This window comes from Pinus tabuliformis, chromosome 8 (assembly GCF_031772625.1).
Source record: "Pinus tabuliformis cultivar Carrire ecotype Pingquan chromosome 8, CPIR1, whole genome shotgun sequence".
Classification (NCBI taxonomy): domain Eukaryota; kingdom Viridiplantae; phylum Streptophyta; class Pinopsida; order Pinales; family Pinaceae; genus Pinus; species Pinus tabuliformis.
In genome coordinates, this window is record NC_142294.1 from 250,024,469 (window position 1) to 250,048,356 (window position 23,888).

The 23,888-nt window shown below is 36.1% G+C and overlaps 1 protein-coding gene across 5 annotated transcripts in view; it reads left to right on the forward strand.

Moving 5' to 3' along the window:
- LOC149235087 (succinate dehydrogenase assembly factor 1, mitochondrial-like) overlaps window positions 1-12,812 on the forward strand; it is a 33,234-nt gene extending 20,422 nt beyond the window's left edge. The window contains exon 2 of one of the 5 annotated variants that reach the window (XM_089372044.1): window positions 12,573-12,812. In XM_089372044.1, coding sequence (XP_089228170.1) covers window positions 12,573-12,743 — 171 coding nt within the window. In that variant the 3' untranslated portion in view covers window positions 12,744-12,812. The other 4 variants (XM_089372049.1, XM_089372046.1, XM_089372047.1 and 1 more) reach the window with 4 other exon arrangements.
- The last annotated feature ends 11,076 nt before the right edge of the window (window positions 12,813-23,888 follow it).

Consider the following 23,888-nt stretch of genomic DNA (forward strand, 5'->3'; position numbering starts at 1 on the left):
CATGCAGACATGTGCATGAAAGTTACCAGACTTGGAGTCAGGAAGAACTCGGTGAGGCAGAAGAGTCAAGAGTTTAACTCAGATCTGGAAAAACTTGGCAAAAGCTCGGGAGAAACTTAACAAGTACATAAATAGTAAAGAATACACAAGCACAAAATACCGGATTGGAAAAAACTCGGGAAAACAATTGGGGAGGATAGTTTGACTCGTGATTCGTGTGAAATACTGGATTGGAAAAAACTCGGGAAAACAATTGGGGAGGATAGTTTGACTCATGAGTCTAACTCTTTTCCAGCCCAATCCAAGTTGAACTCACGTGTCAGTGAGTTTGAACAATTAAACAGTTTCTGAAAGATTGAACACAGTTGAAAAAAAGTTTGTGGAAGTTCACAAGCAGTCTCTCCTTCAAATGCAAAGCTATGAGTGACTTGTATAAATCCCAAGAACACAAAAAAGTTTGTGGAAGTTCACAAGTAGCCTCTCCTTCAAATGCAGAGCTATGAGAGACTTGTATAAATCCCAAGAACAGCAACCTGTTCAGGAGTTCTGGTCTTTGACAAGGTCATACTAAATCTTGGTTCAGGTGAAGCCTATTGAGTGTAACATTCTAAAGTTTATGAATTGGAAAACTGAAAGTTAATAGTAATAGCTAACTGTACTTTGGAGTTTAAATGAACAAAAATGTGGTATTTAATGACATAAAACATATGGTTGTTATGGTTGTGCTTAAAAATATTGCTCAACTTGCTATGTTAAGTTGTAATGTGGCTTGTCCAGGTCAATTCATTTATTTGGGATGGTCAACTATCAGAACAATAAACAGCTCCTGAAAAAATGAACTTGGGAGATTGTGGAAGTGCACAAGCACTTTCTCCTTCAAATTCAGAGCTACAAGTGACTTATATATATTGCAAGAATGGGAACCCGTCCAAGCAGAACTCTGGTTCAATATCTAAGGATTTGTTATTTATAATTTTATATCATTCCTCCTTTGAAAATTAAGTCTAACATTTGATCAATGGTAATGCTATCCAATCTAAGTAGAAGTTCTTTCACTTTTTTTCTGTAATTTGATGTTTTCTTAGTAGAATAGTAGGTGATGGTGTTTTGTTAAGGCACTCCTTGTGTTAAGGTCATGGGTTCGAAATCTCATGGATACATAAAATCCAGCCATTTAAGGGTTGGTGTGGGCCAGGCTGGGTGTAATCCCTAGGGGACTTTGACGGCTTAGATGCCCTTGGGTCGTGTTTTCTCAGTCAAAGGCTAGTCCTGCAAGTCACAGACAAAATAGCAAACAAAAAAATATCATGGTTATAATCTCCCTCTCTCTTTATATATTATATGTGTAGATATTGTTGTATAAATGTATAAAAATATATCGAACATACACCATGCCATAAAGAGAAAAGCATCCATACACATGCACTTCAATCTCTGTTGACTTCGATGTCAATTAACTATGGTTATATATGGTTATATGTTGACTCTGAAGTCTGAACTCTCTAGAATGCATTCATAAGAAATTTACCTAGAGAATATATTACAAATTTACAAGAGTAGGTAATGATACAGGAGGAAGATGGCCTTTGTCATCTTAGTGGGAATGCTTGTGCTGACAAGGGTTGGCATCCTTTTCCTCAAGTTTTTAAATGTTTCTCGTGTGGAACGTGCATGCACTTTTGGGCATAAATTTATGCCTTCCTCTCTTCTAGAACTTACAAATCTTCCTTGATGGCATCAAGCTCACTTATCCTTGTCAAAATCGTTAGAGGCCTGCTGTAAAAGAGTGGAACATAACTAACTCATTAAGTTCCTGAAAAGATACTGCCTGAACGTTATAACAAAATGCATAAGAACTTTAACGTGAATAGATCAATATACATACCTTAGGGAGGTTCATAACAGGATTATTCAGAGTTCAACTGTTTGCCTCTTGAGAATATAAATGATCTTACTCTTGATCATAGGAATTTAGGCAACTGTTTCATATAAATGATGTGAACGAATACATGGGTTTTGGAAGATGGATAATCCGAGGGCAATGCTGTTTCTTCTTAAAGCATGTGCAGCTCATATCAGACCTTGATTGAAGCAAGGCCTTGTAAGCCTTAACTATCTAAGTTTTGTTCTTAATGATAATAATAATAGTTAAGTAATTAATTTAGTTTAAATGAATAAGTGGGATCTTAAAGGCACTTTGACAACTAAGGGTTTATTAGCAAGAATTACTAAATGTATAACCCAACTTATTCTGGCAAGTTGTGACATGGCTTGTACAACATCAAACTATTCACTCCGTATGGTTCAACTCTTAGAACAACAAAAGGATCCTGAAAGATAGAATTCAGGTGAAAAGAAATTTAGGGATCTGCATGAGAATAATTATATTCTCATTGAAAACTAGAGCTATGAGTAGAATGAATCCCAAGAACAATGCATCCAAGCATAATTCTTGTCCAATTTCTGGAGATTGGCTACTTATTCGAGTCCTTCCTATTTGAAAATGCAGTCTAAAATTTGAGAATATTCTGCAGTCTAAGCAGAACAGTTCCATTTTTTTTTGGTAATTTGGTGGTTTCCTATTTCGAGTATTATGTGTTTGTATAGGCACATATTCGTGTATGTATGCTTGTGTGCATATTAAAATATATAGAGAGTAGATATATACACCTTGTTACAAGGAAATCTGAAAATGGAATGGGTATATGTACTTGTAAACATCCATGCTCTTGATCACAGTTAATTTCAGGTAAAAATTGACCATACATTACTGTGGTTAGAAATAGACTGCAAGTGAATGTAGTTAAGTTCCATTCATATCTATTTTAAATTCAAACTATGTTTGTGGTGTCCCAGCAGATAATTCATAGGAGTGAGAAATGATTGAATGGGGTCAAGAAGTAAATGCTAAATCTGCAGTAAAGAGAAAGAAAAGCAGCACCAGCTTGAGAGAAAAATAACCCAAGAGCAGCATGAGATAAAGAGAAATAACCCAATCACAAGAGTGCAACATTTTATGGTGCTCATTGGCCAAATCACTTTTATAAAGAATGATCACAAGATTTGTGAAATCACAAGACTATGCATATATACACAATTCAAGAGTATGGTGTTTTATCTAAGAGGGATTATGAGCTGACTAAGCCAGCTTTAACCGAACCTAGAAATAAATCATGAATATTGACTAAGTTGGTCTTAGCCATGTTGAAATATTGGTAGTTCGAAAGTTATTTCCCGCTGTAAAAGCCCTTGAGGCAGATTCTGATTTGGTTAATAGGCTTTGCACCCAAGTTTGGGGTTTTGGACCCAAAGTGAGTGGGATTTGAACCCAAGGAAAACATTTATAATTCTAATTTAATTATTGTCGGCTTAAGGTGTCAAATCGGTTCAGGTCGGCCAACAAGGCCAAGAGACACTCCTTGGTAAAGTATAAATACAAAGGTAAGGAGACATAAGAAACATTCTTCTTGTGAGGATCAAGGCTAGTGACTTAGCCAAGGAAGCAAAAGGAGCCACAACTGAAAAATGATAGATTCGTGGACAAGGCCCAGTTTGCTTAAGATTTTCTTGTTTGGGAATGGCTGGACAAAAGTTTTGTGTATACCACTGACAACTTGAAGTGAGGCCACAACCAAGGAATAGGACGTAAGTCTAAACAAACTAACCATAGCATGCAATGAGGTGGGTCACATGGCTGTTATACTAGCTTCTTGGACTCAGGGAGGCATCCGTTGGCCTATGTAAGGTAAAAACATGGAGGTCGAGGTAGAAAAAGGGTTGATTAAGGTTGTTGTAGCATTGAGAAACGCTGGTTAAGGGTAAAGGAGCAGACAATATGCTAGTAAAGGGGCCGAAGGCTCAAAGGAGCTGGGAAAGGGCCCAATAAAGCTACAACAAGAGGACCATAGGCTAAAGGATCATACCTAGGTAAGCTGATTTGTGTTTGAGTAATCTAATGTGGGTATGAAAAAGCCCTAGTTTGCTACAACTAAGTATTTATAATGTTGTAGGTGTCTTTATGACGGAAGAAAAGTCTTAGAGAACAAAGTCTTAGCCCTAGGGTATTAGTCAAAAGGACTTGACATCATATTTTTCATTGAATTGGGATATAAAGGGCCATTATCTCTGGTAAAAGAGCCCCATGAGTTTTCTTATTAATGAAATTGTAAGAAATAAGTTTTGGGCATAAAATAGTGCACTATCATTGATCTAATTGCTGGTATATTCCCTTGTGCAAAATTGTTAAATTTATTAATTGCTAGTGTGTTTATGTTTCCTAGCTAAGGCATAAACCATTCCTAGGGTGTGTGGATTTCTAACATGGTGTCAGAGCTACTTCAAAGAGCAGTTGGATTTGAGATGTGCACATGTTAGTTTTGAGAGGGAGTTGTGAGGCTATTGAAGGAAGCAACATTGTTGCCAAGATAGTTGGCTATGTATGCCTTGTGAATATGGAGCAAAATATTCAGACAAGGAGCTGTGGATTATTATAGCTTTGGGTGGCGAAATGGGAGTTTTGGTGGATTGTTGGAGAACTCGGTGCACAACATTATGTTGAGTGGTGGGTTGTCGATATCGTTGATGGACTTCCGTTGACTTGTCAAAGTAAGTTGCGACAATCTAGGTGCCTTGGTAGGGAGTGCTTTGGCATGGACGAGGTAGCTTCATATGGATTGCTATTTAACGAGTTCTGTGAGATATTATCTTCATTGGGTTGCAAAGTTGCAGATTCGACAATGGAACCGTGTGCGTATGAAGTGTTTGACCCTCTAGGATGAGGACACTTGCAGAGTTGAGGTGGTGGTGTTCTAGAGTGGACTAGGCCAAGTGTTCAACCGTAGCTCGAGACTTACCTTGAAAGGACACCAGTTCGGTTGCAAAACATGCATAAGTTTTCATGAGGTTACTTTCCGGGAAGGAAAAGTAGAGTGAGCCAAAGGATGGTTGTGTAGGCTTAGAGGGAGTATGGCTTTATTAGGAGACTACGAGCTAAGAGGGAGAGTCAACAACCCAGTGGAAGTCTAACCTTTAGGTTCAAGTGGGAGAGTAGAGTCTTCCAGACCATGCAAGGAAGTTATGGTGCACGCAAGGAAAAGTCATGGTACATTCAAGGAAGTCATGGACCATGCAAGGAAAGTCATGATCATGCAAGGAAAGTCATGACCACGCAAGGAAAAATCATGGCACATGCAAGGAAGCCATGGCCATGCAAGGAAAGTCATGGAGTTACAAGGAAAGTCATTGAGCTGGAGATTTCTAGGAACAAGGAAAGTCATGGTTTGGATGACCATGCAGGATGCTGTGAAGCAGGAAGCTTCTAGGAGCATGGTGTCTTCAAAGATCTAGGTCTTCCAGAGGGATGTGGTTCGAGATCAGATTCAGAGGCATGTGGAAATACCTTCATCATCAAGAAGGAGTGTTGAAATGTTGGTAGTTCAAAAGGAATTTCCAGTTTAAAAATCCCTTCAAGCTTTTTGGTATGGTTAATGGGCCTTGCATCCAAGTTTTTGGGGTTTTGGACTTGAAGTGAGTGGGCTTTGAGCCCAAGGAAAACATTTAATATTCTAATTTAATTATTGTCGGCTTAAGTTGTCAAGTCGACTTAGGTTGACTAGCAAGGCCAAGAGACACACCCCAGGGGGTTTCATACCTTTGGAAAAGTATAAATAAAAAAGAAAGGAGACAAAAGGAGCATTCTTCTTGTGAAGATCAAAGCTAAAAGTGACTTAGTCAAGCCTCAAGGCAACAAATGGAGTTACAACTAAAGAAGCAAAGATTTGTGGATAAGGTTGAGTTTTCTTAAGGTTTTGTTGGTTGGGAAAGGCTAGACAAAAGTTTTTGTGTAGACCATTGACAGCGTGAAGTGAGGTTGTAGCCAAGGAACAGGTCGCAGGCCTATACAGACCAAACATAGCAAGCGAGGAGGGTCGTAGGAAGGCTACAAGAGGCTGTAGGAGGGCTGCAACAGGGTTGTAAGGATATTGTAGAAGCTCCTGGGCTTAGGGAGGCATTTGTTGGCCTGTGTAAGGTAAAAACAGGGAGGTTGAGGCAAAAAAAGAGCTATTTAAGGCTGTTGTAATAGCGAGCAAGGATGGTTGAAGGGTAAAGGAGCAGACGAAAGGCTAGTAAAGGGGCCAAAGGACTAAAGTTTAAACCAATTGGTAGAGGGCCCAAGAAAGCTACAACAAGAGGACCATGGGCTAAAGGATCATATGCCTAGGTAAGCTGATTTGTGTTTGAGTAATTTAATGTGGGCTGGTAAAAGCCCTAGTTTGCTACAACTAAGTATTTTCAGTGTTGTAGGTGTCTTTATGAGGGCAGGAAAGGCTTAGAAGACAACGCGTCAACCCTAGGGTATTGGTCGAAAGGACTTAACATTGTATTTGGCATTATACTGGGATATAAAAGGCCATAATCCTTGGTACATGAACCTTGCGAGTTTTCTTATTAATGGAATTGTAAGAAACAAGTTTTGGGCATATACTATTGTGTACTATCATTGATCTAATTGTTGGCATATTACACTATGCAAAATTTTATGAAGTTAGGCACTGCTACTATGTTTATGTTTCCTAGCTAAGGCATATACCAAACCTAGGGTGCATGGATTTCTAACAAGCCAATCCTAATACATAAAATAATTATTAAAATCCTATGTCAACCTTGGTTGCGTGAAACTAAACCATTCTCAACAACCCCCATTAAGTTGAAGAGTGGGTTGTAGAGAAAAATGATGAAATAAAAATGAAAGTGGATTTATGGATACTTAACTCGATATAGGGTTAGGCACGGATGAAATACAAACAGGATTGGGTTTATGGATTCCCAATTTGAAATATTGTTATTCATGGCTAGTGGGATATGGATAGTCAACTTGATATACAATTGAGAATGGCTTGATGGATACCTAACTCAACACAAGTGAGAGTGGGTTTATGGATACCTAGTTCAATATAAATGAGAGTGGGCTGATGGATACTTAACTCAACACAAGTGAGGCTGGGTTTATGGATACCTAGTTCAATATAAATGAGGCTAGGTTTATGAATCCCTAGCTCAATATAAGGTTAGCCTTAAACTGAAATTACAGTGGGGTTAGAAATAACTAGCTCAATATAGGTCAATTTTAGTGGAAAATGAAGGTTACACCATTAGGGTAATTTTGAGGTAAAAAATGTGCCTCCACAAAAAATTTAATATCAAAATCAACTTTAAAAGAACCATTAGGATTCAAGAAGATGATTAAGGGTAAATATTTTGAGGGAAAGGAAGAAAACTACTTTTTTTAATCATATTTTTGGTTCATATCCTTATAGGTTTACTCAAATAGTTTTACTCAAATTTCATGGGTAAGCACTCGTTGGATGTGAAATTTAATGAGTGCCTACATTTGGAATTTGCAAAAAGTAGTTTTGTTTCTTTCCCTTTGATAATTCATAATTCTTATTTTATTATTTTTATAAAGAGGCTCATTTTAGACCTCAAATTTCAGCCAATGTTTGTTTTTAATACCCTCGCTTAATCTAAATAAGAGGCTATGGAGAGAAGAAATTCATGAGATACATCCCTTCTAAAATTGAATATGAGCCAAATAGAAAAGCCATTACATATAATCCACCTTGAATGCCATATCTCCTAAGATTGGTATGATTCCATAAATAGGCAAAGGTGGCCTCTAGTAGAGGTCTTGTGAAGAGATGTTAGCAAGTTGTTTTGTCAAAGGCTAAAAAGCTTGACCCAACCTGTCCTTGAGAATGAAGTTGTTGAATATAATTGTGTAGGGCTAAATAATCTTACATAGGGTGGAATTGAAATGATTCATCAACATTGCATTACGCAACCACTATAGGCGTAACATCATAATGTGGAAGAGGAAGATCCAATGAAACATGTTGGTTTAGTGAAGGTTCATAGACTAACACATGCTTTCCTTAAGAATGGGGACACATAATGTAGTGCATCCAGATTGGACCAACATCATATAGAAAAAATTTCATTGGAACATGTTGTGAATCCTTTGTGGGCAAAACATCTATACGAAATAGTGGAACATACCTTGGTGCACTGTGAATAGGAAGTTAGGAACTTCATTAAAGAGAGCATTTTGAACATCAATCCTCTTGTGACAAGAAGGATCATATAAACTAAGGTAGAGCATGGACTCATTTACTTGATCCAAAAATGTAGAAATGCGAAATTGGAGTCATATCCCAGCGATATTCGTGTGCATGATGTCTTTCATGTTTCCGTGTTAAAAAAATACATATATGATCCTAACCATATAATCAATTGGAGGGATATACAGGTAAGTGTTAAATTAAGAATATGGCATGTCGTAAATAGGACAACAACTGGATTTTTTTTTGTTTTTAAATACAGGAGCTGATTGAAATCTTGTTTTGTTTTATAGGTCGAACTGGAAGGCGAGTTATTGGTCGAACCACTAGGTATACTCGATTAGAGAGAAGTAACGTTGCGGAAACGAGTTATCACCCAAGTTAAAGTGCAGTGGCAACACTTTGGGTCAGAGGAGGCCACTTGGGAAGATGAACAAGTTATGAAGGAGACCTTTCCAAATTTATTTCCAGAAGAAAAACATCGGGACAATGTTCAGTCTTAGGGGGAAAGATGTGATGTCCCTTGTGAATGTAAATATTTATTACTGCATTTGAACAAACTGAAATACTATTAAGTTTATACAGTTAATTATTTTTTATTAAAGTTACATGGAAAGTAAAATGCCAGAATGATGGCAGTAATTATTTTTTATTAAAGTTACATGGAAAGTAAAATGCCAAAATGATGGCAGTAATTATTTTGATTAAAGTTACATGGAGAGTGAAATGTCAAATAAAGACAGTTTTACATATGATAGGTAGTTAGGATAGGTGGTTACCTAACCCTAACTACTTCTTTGGAGATTTATTCTCAAAGAAGGGATCAAGAGGATAGAGGTATCTGAGATCAGAAAGAGAGGAAAAGAATGAGAAAATAAGGAACTGTGCTGTAAAGACAGACAGATTGAAGGAGCTAAGTCTGGTTGGGACCAGATAGTTGCTTATACTTAAGACTATAAGTCTTAAGGAGAAATCCTGTGGAAGGATTGCTCGGGGGGAGACTCAGGCTAGATAGCGAGGTTGGAGTAGCAAGTCTCATGGTTGGGAGGTTAAACAAAAAGAACAAGTCTGCAAATTCACGAACAACAGGAGTATTTAGCGACAGACAGATAAGTACACTCTTGAATTAATTAGAGAGATCATTTAAGAAGTTATTTAGTTAAATAGAGTAATTGTATGTTCTTTTATAAAAAAAGAAATTATGTAGTAATTTCTGTTAATAATTAAGGGTTACACACCCAGATAGTGAAATCAAGAACCTGTGATTCCTGTGTACAGGGGAAGATACAATATGTATACATGTTATAAAACTAGTACAAAGATATTACTTCTGTTGTAATGCAAAGAATCATAAATACAATAGACAAGTAAGGAATTCGTGAAACCCTGTAGGTAGGGTAAACTATAAACAAAGGACTTTGATAATGAACCGAATATTAAGCCCAGTGAAACAACAAAGACCGTATGAGTAAAACAAAAAGAGAAAACAAACTTTTGAACTCGAAAGAATCAAAAGGAATAATCGACCTTAACTGTCCATTGCATGTAGAGTCGAAACAAAGGAAATAGCCTACAGAAAACCAAGTCTACGACATGGAAGCCTTAAACCCAAACACAAATGGTAATGCATAATCAAAAAATATATTTATTGCATCACAAGGAAATCCTCAGCGGTTCATCTTTCGTGAAAACATCAAGTCAAATACCAAATTCATGTGAAAGTTCGAATAGTCCCTAGATCTTAACCAAGCATAGTTTAAATTCAAATATGCAGATCATGGAAGCCATTCAACGAAGTTATAAACCATTTTAATCTCAGTGAAGCATAAACAAATGGACCAGTACTCCAAAACACGAAGTTCTCCAATTAAATGACCGACTGTAGAACTAAGCCATCTTCATACACTTCATGGTGTATCTAATCTAGCAAATAGAGATTTAACCCTAGGTTCTCAAGGCCGCATAAACCCTAATGCTTGGAAGTTAGAAATACAGAATTACAGTAGTTTAAGAATCAACATCAACATATAGAGATTGTTCGGCAAGCAGTAAACCCCTTGACACATGAATTACAACTCAATTTATAAATGACTGGGTAAAAACGTATCTCTTCAAACAAACAACAAAAACCCTGAGATTGTTCCCATTATTCATAGCATACCTGGTGAATTCCTGCTCGAAGACTATAGGGTCCGAAAGGCGGAGCTGTAGCACCTTAGCAGTTGCAGTCATTACCAAATCTCGTGAAAAACATTGAGAATTCCTGGTGAGACCTATCAGGCAACCAGAGATAGGTGAGAGCGTATCAACACCAAGGGATGAACAGAGTCACCAATGATTTAATCAGAAAACAAAACCTTACCTACATAAAGGTCGAATGCCATCCACAATAACCTAAAGGAAACACTGCCTCAAGGAGCAACCTGCAAACACAAATGCACTAGTAAGTTTCCATTGCAAATATTACTAGGTATGAGGAAAGCTCAACAAGGCAGAAAGCGAAGGCAACGTCGAAGCTCTTACCCGAGGCACAATTCAACAACGGACCGACATCATGACCTCTGCAATGGAGAAACAAATAAATGGCCATTACCAAACCCTAGAGGAGCTTAACCGGGCAAGCGTTCACTTCTACCGTCCGATCTGGAGGATGAAAGAGGGTTGTTGATGGATCTCGCGTTCCAAAGCTCGAAGGGCCAGCTGGAAGACACCTCGAAGGCTCCAGATATAGGGTTCTAGGGCAGCCAACCACCCAAGGAGATTAATGAGCATTAAACAGGACTGTACATCCAACATACTTGTAGGTTGTAAGGTTTATAGTCTCGGCCACATCACACGATTGCTCTACTGGGCATTTAAACATATATCAATTGAATTAATGAAACCTTACAGCATGGCATAGGACTCGAGAATATTGGATATTCCAATAATATTTGTAATTATGGTATTATTTATGAAATCAGACAATTACATCTCATGGTTTGGTTATTGTATAATGATCTTATCGATGATTTAATATGCCATGGAACTATTTACTGTTAATTTTTTGTTTCTTTTATTCTCTTGTATTATGTGGGTTTGTGACATGAACATCAAGAGAAAGAGGTTACTCCATGTGCATTCATAAACCCTTGCTTCAAAGAAAGGTAGTTATTTGATCTACCCAAATGTCATAATTAGCCCCTTATAATGAGTGAAATATCCACTGCAAGTCAATAGGTTCAATAAATAAGCCTACCTCCATGTGCATCTAGAAACTCTTGGTCCATGGAAAGGTATTTGATCTGCCCAAATATCATAATTATCTCCTTATGATGAGTGAAACATCCATTGCATGACAATAAGTTCAACAAAGAATCCTTCATAAAGTCTTCAAAAGTTTCCCCTTAGAAAACCCAAGAGAGGTATCACCTTCCTTTAAAAAATATGCAATGTGCCTTGAGGAATGGTTTATACCCTAGGAAATCTTAGGAAAAATGCATTAGCCTTGAAGACGTTGATTTTTTGTAGCATCAACAGTTATTCCTATATGCCAAAAGGCCTTCCAAGTTGGCCAAAAAAAATTGTACAAAATGAAAATGAAAATTATTATTTTGGGCTTCATGTAGGCCTCAAAAGTCAAGTCGGCCCCACAAGTGAAGGGGTGTGAATTTTGGTCTAAAGTCACCCCATCTAACTAATATAATTACAAGGTGAGCTCCTCCACTTTGACCAATTCAAACACAACAATTCTTTTATTCTTTTGCTCACGTGCGAAGTCAAGGAGGACAAATTGGATTGTTTGACCAAGTAAGTTGTTGTCTGACCTTAGTTTGACTCAATATGATTTGCTTCATTTGACCATGAATTAGGCTACTATTTGATTGAGATTGACTAAGATTGATTATTGAAAGGAGGTTGTTTTGACCATATGAAATTCAGACTTTGATTGCAGCGCCGAACTTTACCTTAGGCCAAATTTCAGATTGTTGACCAACATTGACTCTTGGTATTTTCAGAGATTTAACTAGGTTTGACTGTTACCTTTAACCTGGATTTTGGCACAAATTCCTAGAATATTTTGAATTGTAAATATTGGTGAAGAATAAATTTCTCTAAGAAGAAAAAATTGCCAGGTTTTTCCGAAGGTTGGGTTTTCCCAGGGTAATTTTGTTACCTCTTTGTTGCTTGGTTGTCTATGATCTTGCTGTAATCATTGTATTATTGTTGAGATTTTCTATATATAATTACTTAATGACACAAGTTAAACTGATAATGTTAAATTCTTGAAGTAAAAGTGACATTCTCCTTTATCTTTTATTTTCATCCTTTTACTTAAATTTTTAACACTAATTACCTTGAAATGACACAGGATGTTTGAGAGTGGTTTTGACCGCATTGGATTTCATATGGAGAAAGTAGAATTTTAGATCTCACTCAAAATCCAATAAACTTAACAATTTTTCAAGATTTCAGGATCAGGGGATTGCAGCGTTTCCATTGGTTTTTGCCATGTACAAGAGTATGGAACTAGTATTTAATCAGGAGACCAAGCCCTTTATGTACTTTGATGTTAATGGCATTGGTTGTCAACTCCTCTATCTTGACCCTACCAAAAATGTACCCATCACTCAAACAAAATCTTGACTTGACATGCTACATTTTTTGTATCATATTTTAATGCTTAAAGGGTGATAGGTAATGATTTTGATGATATGTAGGTATCTGTTGTAGCATGATTTTTTTGGATGTTTCGGTGCAGAGATGGATTGCACTTTGTGCTATTTTGGTTATGTGCACCCTTGCATGCTATATAAATGAGAACTTCTGCTTATTTGTGTATAAATGGTTTGGATTTATATGGATGCTCATGAATATATATGTTTATTTAAATTCAAATATTTTAGTTGTTTTTGGTTGACTCATTTTTTGGCTCGATTTTTTACTGATGGGTTCAAATGGTTTTTCGGTTCGCTCACTGGTCTGGTTCAGTTCCAATAACATTGGTATCTATTATAGTCTATTTTGCTTAGTACTAATATGATTCTAGAATGATGAATGATGAATCTAAATTTTAAATCAATTTACATTCAAGAATGATGAATGATAAATTTAATTTTTAAATCAATGCAGATTTTAGAATGATGAAAATAAAGTATGAATGATGTATGCATGAGTATGAATGATGAATATGGATCAGTGTATTTCACTATTTAATTCAATTATGAATGCTTTCATTATTGAATATGAATTTGAATTAGGGGGGTTGTCTCCCTGTTCCCCCCAAATTTCCTTAAAATTTGAAGGTACTCCCACATGTCTCCCTTGTGTGTCTCCTCTCACCTGCGCCCCCCTGTCCCAAAGTCTTAGTGGAACATTATCAAACAATCATTGGAAAGTAATTATCATATTAGAAGATCATTTTCTCTTACAAAAAATCAACATGGTATCAGAGCTTTGGTGAAAGAGCAACCATCAAAGTAACTTGAAGAAGCCAAGTTTGGGAAAGTATGTTGTTAGCCAAATGTTCTCAAGCCCTAGAATGGAAGACAAATCAAAAAAGAAACGCTGAACTTGATGAATGTCTAATCTTAATTATAGAGATCAATTTGTGATGTATCTTAAAGGACATTTGAAGAGCTGATTAAGGCACCTCCAAGAGTAATCTCAGGAGCCAAGAAGGAATTCTAATATGGTTGAAGGCATGGCAAGTAGTTCGGGTATGGGCATTTTTTAAGGATACTTGCTACTTCAAATGGTCTATTTCAAGTTTGGGGAATAATATGTTTTTATGATCTGAGTTTCGAGATCATGCTTTAGATGATGACACCTTTTTCAAGCATGTCATGTGATATGGTAAATTTGATTATTTGAAATTTGGATCAAAGGGAAGTTGTTATTTTGATTCAAGGAAGTTACTCCTGAGCCAGAGGGAGCTGAGGAGAAAGGCTCCTTCAACCTTCTTTTTAAAGGAAGAGTTTGAGCTAGTTGTTACTCGTTTCTTCTAACAAGGTACCTTACCAAAATTTCTTTCAACAAAGCCTCTAGTTAACTGACATTGCAAAGTATGGACATTAGTGCAAAAGAGGAAGTGACAAGAATGGGGGATATGGCATAAGATCCATTTTCAAAGCTAAGATATAAACTATCAGTGGATTAAGTTGTGATCACAACCAAGATCAGGCACTGGAAGAATGTTGGAATTTAGGCAATGGAGGAAAGGATAATGTTGAGTGTTGTCCTTTTAAGACATTTCATAGCTAAGGAACCGTGCCAAAGCATTTGGATGTGGGGTTTGTTTTAAGGGTGGTTGCTTAGGGTTGCAAAACCTTGATTATTTTAATTAAACCCCCTTCTTTCTAAAGCTTGATCAAAGTGCTAGCATCCAACCATAACGACATAACAATTTGAAAGATTTGGATATCAGATATTACAGGATATCAGATAACATATAATACCCATATTGATTATTGATATTATCTAATAAAAATCGGAAGCATGAAGAAGATCCTTTAACAATTCAACAACAATACAAATTGCGATTATATGGAAGGCAACAATCTTGATATGCAGAGGGACTAATATAAATAGGTTGTCTATTTAGTCAGCGGAGTGATGAATATAACTTTGCCATTTGATTTAAGGGAGGTTGATTCTCAACCTATCCTCTAGATTCACATAACTTCAAAATGCATGAAAGAAAAGATAATGTAAAACTGGAAAGTACTCACACATGAAACAATATCGTCATAAGCTAAAACCAATACTCTTTGATTAAACTTTGAAATATTGAGGCTTTTACAAAAATGCTAGTGTCTTTTGGCCCAAAAGCGAATCCTTATTACATCAAAAGTTACAATATTTATAGAATATTACAATACTCCAGCTATACTAGCTCTTAGGAAAGAAACTTTATCAAAATAAACAACTTTTGAACTATTTGCAAGAAATTTGGAAATGCCTGAAGATTCTCTGCCTTATAATTTGGAGTTGATTTGTTGGTTGCTTTGTGCCTTGAAATCTGGATCTAACTTGCTTTTCTGCTTCCACATAGTCTGCGCTTTTGAATGTTGTTGTAGTTAAGAAACTCGTGGAAGAACTCCAACAAGTTTATCTCAATCTGTACCAATTGGATATGTGAAAGAGATAAGCTTCTTGTAAGCCTCATCTAACTTTGTACATTTCTGAAGAGCATGCTTTACTGTAAAAAGAGATTTAATTTTACAATGTAAGAAGAAATCATAAGATAACTTATTAAGAATTCTTTCACGTCTTAGAGGTTATGTCAAACTAGCCAATTTTGAATCATCATTTCCACAATCATTCAGTAGCTTCTGATATTCTTTTTTGGGCACATGCTTTCTTTTTGAATTCCAGAATGATGGTAAACCTTTTTGCTGTAGAATATTGAACCTTTTATTGAATTTATCAATTTCAATTGCTGTAGGATATTGAACCTTTTATTGAATTTATCAATTTCAATTTGCACTATCCTGCACTTGTCTCACTTGCCTTGCAAAATTTTTCTTGGTTAAAACCTTATTAGCCTCCATGATTAAAATTGTTATGTCATTGATTCCCATCTCTTTGAGTTGTAACTTGTTCTAGAATTAAGGAATTTAATGATTTTGTTAGTTAATGCTGGTTTGTTCCCTAATTGATTTTCAATCTGATCTACTATTGTATTGGCAAGGTTTAATATTTCCATTTCTTCTGCAATGATCTCAATTGATTCCCAAATTTGAGAGATGAAATCCATGATTTCTATCCATAAGCTTCTTCTGCATTGAATTAAAGGTTGAGTTTCGATTATTTGTTTACTATACTCTAGTCAACTTGCTTCTGTAAAGTAGTACTCTTCTAACATTGATTAACTACAAAATTATCCTCCTTTTTGGATTCTTTCTAACTCTGATTTAACATTTTCTTTAAATTCTCATTTTCTTGATCCTTCAAAGTTAGGGATGACAATGTTTTTGCTAACTTTTCTGAAGAATCCTCTTCTAGATTGTTGGCTTGAGATATAGGGACAACTGTACTCGTCTTATCTATCCTCTCCTTTAATAATTATTCAACTTGCAACTCTAATTTCTCCATTTGCTTATTTTGCTCAACCATTATCGATATAAGCAATTCATTTTCCTTTTGTATATCCTCCAATTCTTGAGTTTGAGGATGTTCAATAGTTGGCAATTTAAGCTTCGTTCTAAGTGATTGAATATATGAATCTCTAGTCTTCATTATTTCTTGAATTGCATTTACATCATTTGGATCAGTTCCCAACTCGATAACTAATCCTTCTAGAAATTTAACTCTGTTATCTTTAGTAGTAGAAGATATTCTCTCTCTTGAAATCATTGGTTAGTTTATGGATTGATTTGTGCAGATTTGCCAAATTGATAAGTAAATTGGTTAGGGTACTATATAACATTTCCCTTATTTGTCTATGAAGACCAATTTGATCAATAGGTGAACTTGCTTTAAATCAAAATAAAACATGGAAGTTTTATAATCTTCTGTAGCTTTAGCATTTTGGACCTTTGGCTCTAAGAATGCTAATTGGAACTTTCCTTTTTTTTTTGGATCTAAGGTTGATAGTAGTCTATTCTTTGTGAAAGATCCTTGTTTCCAGAACTCACTATACATAATGGCTTTAAGACTATCATTCTTTTTTATTTTTGTAAATTGAGCAAAGATATGTTGACTAGGACCTACAAATGATGCTCATTGTTCCCACTCTGATGATAGATGTTCGAAAGTGAAGATAGGTTCACCTTCCACTTCCTCTGCTCTTGATCTTTTAGCTATTTAGAACTCTATTTCCTATGACTTTGAACCTGATTGTTGAACATTCATGATAGGTCTCTTTAGTTCCTTCCCCTTTTGTTGTGGAGTGGCCAACACATTAGCTTTGATAGGTTGTTGTATCTCTTCTTTCTTTGAGCAATTTCATTTCCTTTAGCATAAGTTCTACATTAACATTTGTTGTTCTAGTGTTCACCACAAAGGGCCCAACGTCAGCTTTCAAAGCGAACAATGAATGGCATTTTCTAGGCAAAACATGTATTTGATCCACATTTAAACTCTTCTAGATGAACTCTAATGCAAAAATCTTTATAGGAAGAAAATTGACAATCTATATGGAGCCAATTCAAACCCATATAACCTGATCTCTGTAAAAATTTCATATAAATACCAATCTCCCACTTTAACATCTTTGTTGAGTTGCAAGAATGTTTTAATCTTCGGGAAAACTCTTGGAGGTGTTATACCATTTGGAAGGGTGAAAATTGCTGACAAAATTGATTAACAAAATTTGAAAAAGAAGATTCTTTAGAATGTCTTCTCACTATAGAGGTCCAATAAATAACTGGCAATTCATGTCCCTCTGAATCTGGCTTTTGTAGGGAAAACGACGAGGAAATCCTTCTAATTGAAAATACAAAAATAAGTATACCAATATTGATTGATACCTAAATGACCTATGAAGGTTAAATTTTGATAATTGATCATTGATGACATCAGACATATATTGGCAATAATTGAAAATGACAGAGGATTTCTTTGTTGGGGAAATGATTTGCCTTGAGATTTCAGGGAATATACTAGAAGAGTAGGGTGTATTATTTTGAGGAATATTAGCTTCGCCAAGTAAAAATGACTCTAATAGAGAATTTCTTTGTTCAAGGGTTAATTGTTGAAAGAGATCTTGTAGAACTTGGGTGGATAGAGGTTTAGCTTGACTAAGCATAACAATATCAAGCATTTTTGAAATGGACTTTGGAGTAGGGTGTATTATTTTGAGGAATATTAGCTTCGCCAAGTAAAAATCACTCTAACAGAGAATTTCTTTGTTCAAGGGTTAATTGTTGAAAGAGATCTTGTAGAACTTGGGTGGATAGAGGTTTAGCTTGACTAAGCATAACAATGTTAAGCATTTTTGAAATGGACTCAGGAGTAGGGTGTATTATTTTGAGGAATATTAGCTTCGCCAAGTAAAAATGACTCTAACAGATAATTTCTTTGTTCAGGGGTTAATTGTTGAAAGAGATCTTGTAGAACTTGGGTGGATAGAGGTTTAGATTGACTAAGCATAACAATTTTAAGCATTTTTGAAATGGACTCAGGAGTAGGGTGTATTATTTTGAGGAATATTAGCTTCGCCAAGTAAAATTGACTCTAATAGAGAATTTCTTTGTTCAGGGGTTAATTGTTGAAAGAGATCTTGTAGAACTTGGGTGGATAGAGGTTTAGCTTGACTAAGCATAACAATGTTAAGCATTTTTGAAATGAACTCAGGAGTAATTTGAAAACACTGACTTCCAGGAGTAATGCCCAATTTCTTATTTGAAAGCATTTTTTTTTCAATTACGTTTACGTCTTTATCAATTAATGGCAATTCATCTAAATTCACAAAGGCTTCAAGCAAGGGTTTTGGCTCAGGTTGAGCTTTAACTACCTTTCCTTTCCTTCGATACATTTTACCAATTAAAATGTTGAGAAGAAGAGAAAGAATTACCCAGAAAATAGAAATTTAGCTGAGTTTTTATTCACCGTTGCTGCTTTTTGTTTGTAAGGTTGCCAACTTTGGCATTTGCCACATTGTTAACTGTGTAACAATTACCGATAACCTTTGTTTTAGCTTTGAACTTTGGAGTTTTAATTGTAGACACATGGCGACAAATAATTCATAGAATTGGTCCAATTGGCTTCCATTGTGGGTCCCTTCGTTGAGTTAGCATAACACATGGTTGATTTGACCTCAAACCATGGCAGAATAGCCAGGGGTGGGGGGTGCCGATTTTGAAAACCACGAGTGAGGGTCTTTTATTTACAAGCGGACGCCATGTACCCCGAGAGTTGTTTCATAAAAACCATGAACCACAGACCTCACCCCCCTTGCATTAAACTCCAAATGATTAGGGTGGTTTGCTACTTGATTGCGATTGTCCATTCTTGAAACAACATCAACGCCCTTGATAATAGCAAGCACTTTATTCAACCTTTAATCAACAAACTTTATAATAATGCTATATTTTAAAATTATTTATAATAGTGCTTTAAATGAAAAAGTGCTACAATTTCAAATCTTTACATAAGTGCAAATTTTGTAATATTTATAATATTTTGAAATTTTTTTACCAAGAAAATGTTACAACAATGACAACAAATAACATGAATAGGAAAATTATGACCTACACCCAAACATTGCCCCAACAATTTGTATGAGCCTTAGAAGGACAACATGAATGGTTTATGCACTACTAGCAGCCTCACTTAGCTTGTTCAAGTGAAGGTAGCAAAGAATATTGGCATTAAGAGGATGATATTGTAGGTTCAAATTATAGTTCTACCTCAAAGATTTAATAGGCTTGGAAACACTCCTAGCATTATATCAAGCCACTTTGGTGATATGACAGAATGTAAACATAATTAAATGTTAGAATCATTCGCTGGTCTAGAGGGAGAAGAATCTTTTGTTGATATGTACAGAGACAAAAATGTCATCAAAGAGATTTTGACAAGAGAATATTTTTATGACAATTTTGGGTTTAGCCCAGAAGAGGCTAGGTTGTCGTTGGAGGCTAAGGATATTTTAGGTCAATCAAAGGCTTGGTTTTAGAGGAGCTAACAAGATAAAAGCACATCCAGAAGAAGACTTGGAGGCTACATCTTGTATTGAAGTCTTGAATAAGAAAGTATTAGGGTTTGTGTGATGCACAACTTAATGAAGCAACCCTAGTGCTTACAAATTGTCCATTAGCAACAAATGTTGAGTATGAGGATGACCATCAACCTCAGGAGAAGATGAAAGAATCCCAGTTTGATGAGATTGTAGATGGAGTTCGTTGATTTTTGCAAGGAAGCAAGGATCAAGAGGGAGTTGACAATTCCCTTCAATTCTCAACTGTTTAATCAAAAGGTACATCGTGAAGGTTGCCAAGGCAATAATTCTAGCAACATCAAGAAGAACGAAGCAAAGTTTGTAACAAGAGGGTTCTCCCAGTAAGAGGGAGCAACTATAGTAGAAGGACATATAGCTTCAACAAAAGGTCTTGCTTGCATGATTTAGCAACAATGGCATGCGGATTTACTTTCATGATAAAGGGATTTTGGCTTCAGAGATTGAAATGAAGGAATTTGGCTTGGTCATAAAGGATTTTGACCATAAAGTTGAATGTCCCAAGATAATCGCAAAGGAAATTATAGAAACATTCACCTTTGAAGCTAGAAGGACTTGTCTAGGTTGGCTAGAGGTGAATGTCCCAGAGAAATTATAATATTAGACAAATCTTCTCTTTAGAAGCTAGAAGGACTTGGCTAGGTTGACCAAAGAAAATTGTACAAAATGAAAAAGAAAATTATTATTTTGGGATTCATGTAGGCCCTAAAAGTCAAGTCGACCCCACAAGTGAAGGGGTGTGACTTTTGGTCGAAAGTCGCCCCATCTAAATAATATAAATACAACATGAACTCCTCCACTTCGACCAATTCAGACACACAACATTTCTTCTATTCTTTTGCTCACACATATGAAGTCAAGGAGGATGAATTGGATTGTTTGACCAATTATAGAAGCTGTTGTTTGACCTTAGTTTGATCGAATCTGATTTGCTTCATCTGATTGAGAATCAGGCTACTGTTTGACTGAGATTTTGACAAGATTGATCGCTTAAAGGAGGTTGTTTTGATTGCAGGGAATTCAAACTTAGATCGTAGGAAATTCGGACTTTGCCCGCAGACCCTTTGATTGCAAGTATGAGCTTGACCTCAAGCTGAATTTTACACAGTTGTCAAGCATTGACTCTTGGTATTTTTTTAGGTTTGACCAGCTTGGACTCGCTGGTTTTTTACCAGGTTTGGTTGGAGTCTTTTACTTAGATTTTGGCACAGATTCCTAGAATATTTTGAATTGTAAATATTGTTGAAGAATAAATTTCCCCTAAGAAGAGAAATTTTCTAGGTTTTCCTAAGGTTGGGTTTTCCTAGGGTAGATTTGTCGTCTCTTTGTTGCTTGGTTGTTTTTTTATGATTTGTTAGAAATCCGAGGGGGGGTGAATCAATATTTTGTGATAAATCAACTTTTACCCAATTTTCACTCTTCTTTACAATGTTAACTGAAGCATCATTTAACTAGAAACACATTATGACAACAAATCTAATCATAAGAAAATAACATGTGTAAACCATGAGCAACATATAATCATAAATGCATGTGAAACACATCAAGTTAGCATACACATCATCACTTACATCATCACTTAGAGACATCGAATATTAGGTGGAAAACCTAATTGGAAAAAATCATTGTTGTTGTTGTCTTTGTCTTCCTATTAATATTTAGAAAATCTTCTTTTACATCTACACCGACCACAACTAGTATGTAGGCCCCTACCTACTAGAGGCCACCAACTCCAATTGTTTTTGCAGCTACCACTGGAAGGAAGCCGCCACTCCCTAATCAAATACATCGACTACCGCCGGAAGTTAGCTACCAGTCCCTCACTAAAGGCTCCAACCCACCCAAACTTTCTCGCGTGATACATCAATACATCTGCAATACATCTTTGTCACAAATTCAACCAACAATAGACATAACAATCTCTCTCTCTCCCTCATAAGCTCAATCACAACACAACCAAACCCTCTCGACAACAAACATCACAAAACATAATTCTACAACAAAATATCAACAACTCTCTCTACAACATCGCGAAATAAACTAGAACAACTTGCATATAAACCCTCTCACTCAACCACGACACTTTAAGAGACTCAGCCATATACACTATGCTCATGAATTCAACCTTCCAACATCATAAGAGCCACAAATATATGAATCAATACAAAATACAAGATTGAGCTCTCAAACTCAGCGAACAACATCTCTGTCTCTCACACTGAACTCTGCATCACACTTAGGTACCGGTCACAAATATATGAATCAATACAAAATACAAGATTGAACTCTCAAACTCAGCCAACAACATCTCTCTCTCACACTAAACTCTGCATCACACTTAGGTCGATACATAAAATCAACTAATATTGGAAGGTATCCTTTGTTCTAGCTTTGATCCATCACATCGGGATTTCCATCAATTTTTGTTTCTATGGCACAAGTATGTAAGCTCTATTTTCTAACTCATTGCCAATACCATACTTTGATCTCGCTCTGTCCATCTCTTAGGCTATGCGCACCAACAATTACTCAAGTCATCCTTGCATTGTATCCCACAATGCACGCACAAGACAACTGTATCATCATGTTTGGAAATTGATCTCTGCCATAACCCACAACTACATGACATATTGCTCCATACAAATTGATCGGACCAAAACTTGGTAAGTGGAATCCCTAACTTAATAAAATTCACTGCATACATAGAGGATATAAGAGCCATGGTTACCATGTGAAAGAGCCAATGGTAATATTTGATGGTATTTAAAACTAACCTTGGAACGCATTTAAATGACCAGACTCGAACCATTTTGTTTCATAGAAAGATACTTTAATAAATGGACTGAAGCAATGTGCAACCTCTTGAACCATTTTCATTTATTATCAATGTATTTATACTTTCTTGGATCGGTTCAAGTAACAACCGTGTTTACATTTTCAACAACAGACCATGGCCTTAATAATAATTGTGTTTATACAATGAAGGATTGAGTGAAGCCATCAATCAATGGAGGATTGAGCTAAAAAATATTAATCTTATTCCATACTACGATTTAAAATGACTAGATCAACAATATTTTGCCATCCACATCATTACATGAGACGACTGTGCAATCTTGCCACAATAACAATGCACCCTCAACCATAAACAACAATCAATAATGGCCACATCATCATCAAGAGTTGACATCAATGCCAATTTGTCATAATGCCAACATGATCATGTTGGAAATACTAAGATGGGGGTGAATTAATATTTCTTATCAATTAGTAAATTTTTAACTTCATAGAGCATTAATTGTTATTAGTGTTAAACACATACATGGCAGACATAGAGTATGAATGATAAACATTGAGTTACCTATCTTATTCACAATGATACATATTTATAATACATAGGAGTGACCCTTGGTTTCACATTCCAAATGGTTCCTTGGGCTCCTTTTGGCTGTTCAGCGTCCACACCAACCCTTAGAGGATTAGGTGTCCAACATTAGTATGTATGAGTCCAAGAAGAGAGCTGTAATACAAAATGTGCAAAAATGCATGACATCATGCATGACATCACTAGGCTGAATGTGTTCTCTGAAATGTTGGTATAAGGGGGGTGGTTTAAGGATGTCCACCAACACTGGGACACTTATGCAGTTCCCGGAACTCTTCCAAGTCTGGCAAGAAGTTGAAATCTTCTACAAGAGGAAGTGTTCCTCATGTTTTGAAGAGGGAAACCTTCAGCCTTGAAAGGGAGGTCCCGCATAAAAAGGGAGAACCTCAACTTGAAAAGGGAGGTCTCAACTTGTAATGGTTTAAGGATGACCAACAATTCTGGAATTCTTAATGCAATTCCTGGAACTCTTCCAAAACTCGCAAGAAGCTAAAGTCTTTTGCTAGAGGTAGTGTCCCTAATTCTTTTGAAGAGATGTCTCAACCCTGCATTGATGGTTTAAGGCTGATCATCAACCGAAGGCATGCTCAGAGGCATCTTTGTCTCTGGCTACAACTCTGAATCTGGTATGGCAGGTTGTGGCTTAGGCTTGTTTGATGTGGCTTTAAAAATTGTAGATGACAATGCTCACATGGGTGAAGATTAAAACAATGATCTTTCATAT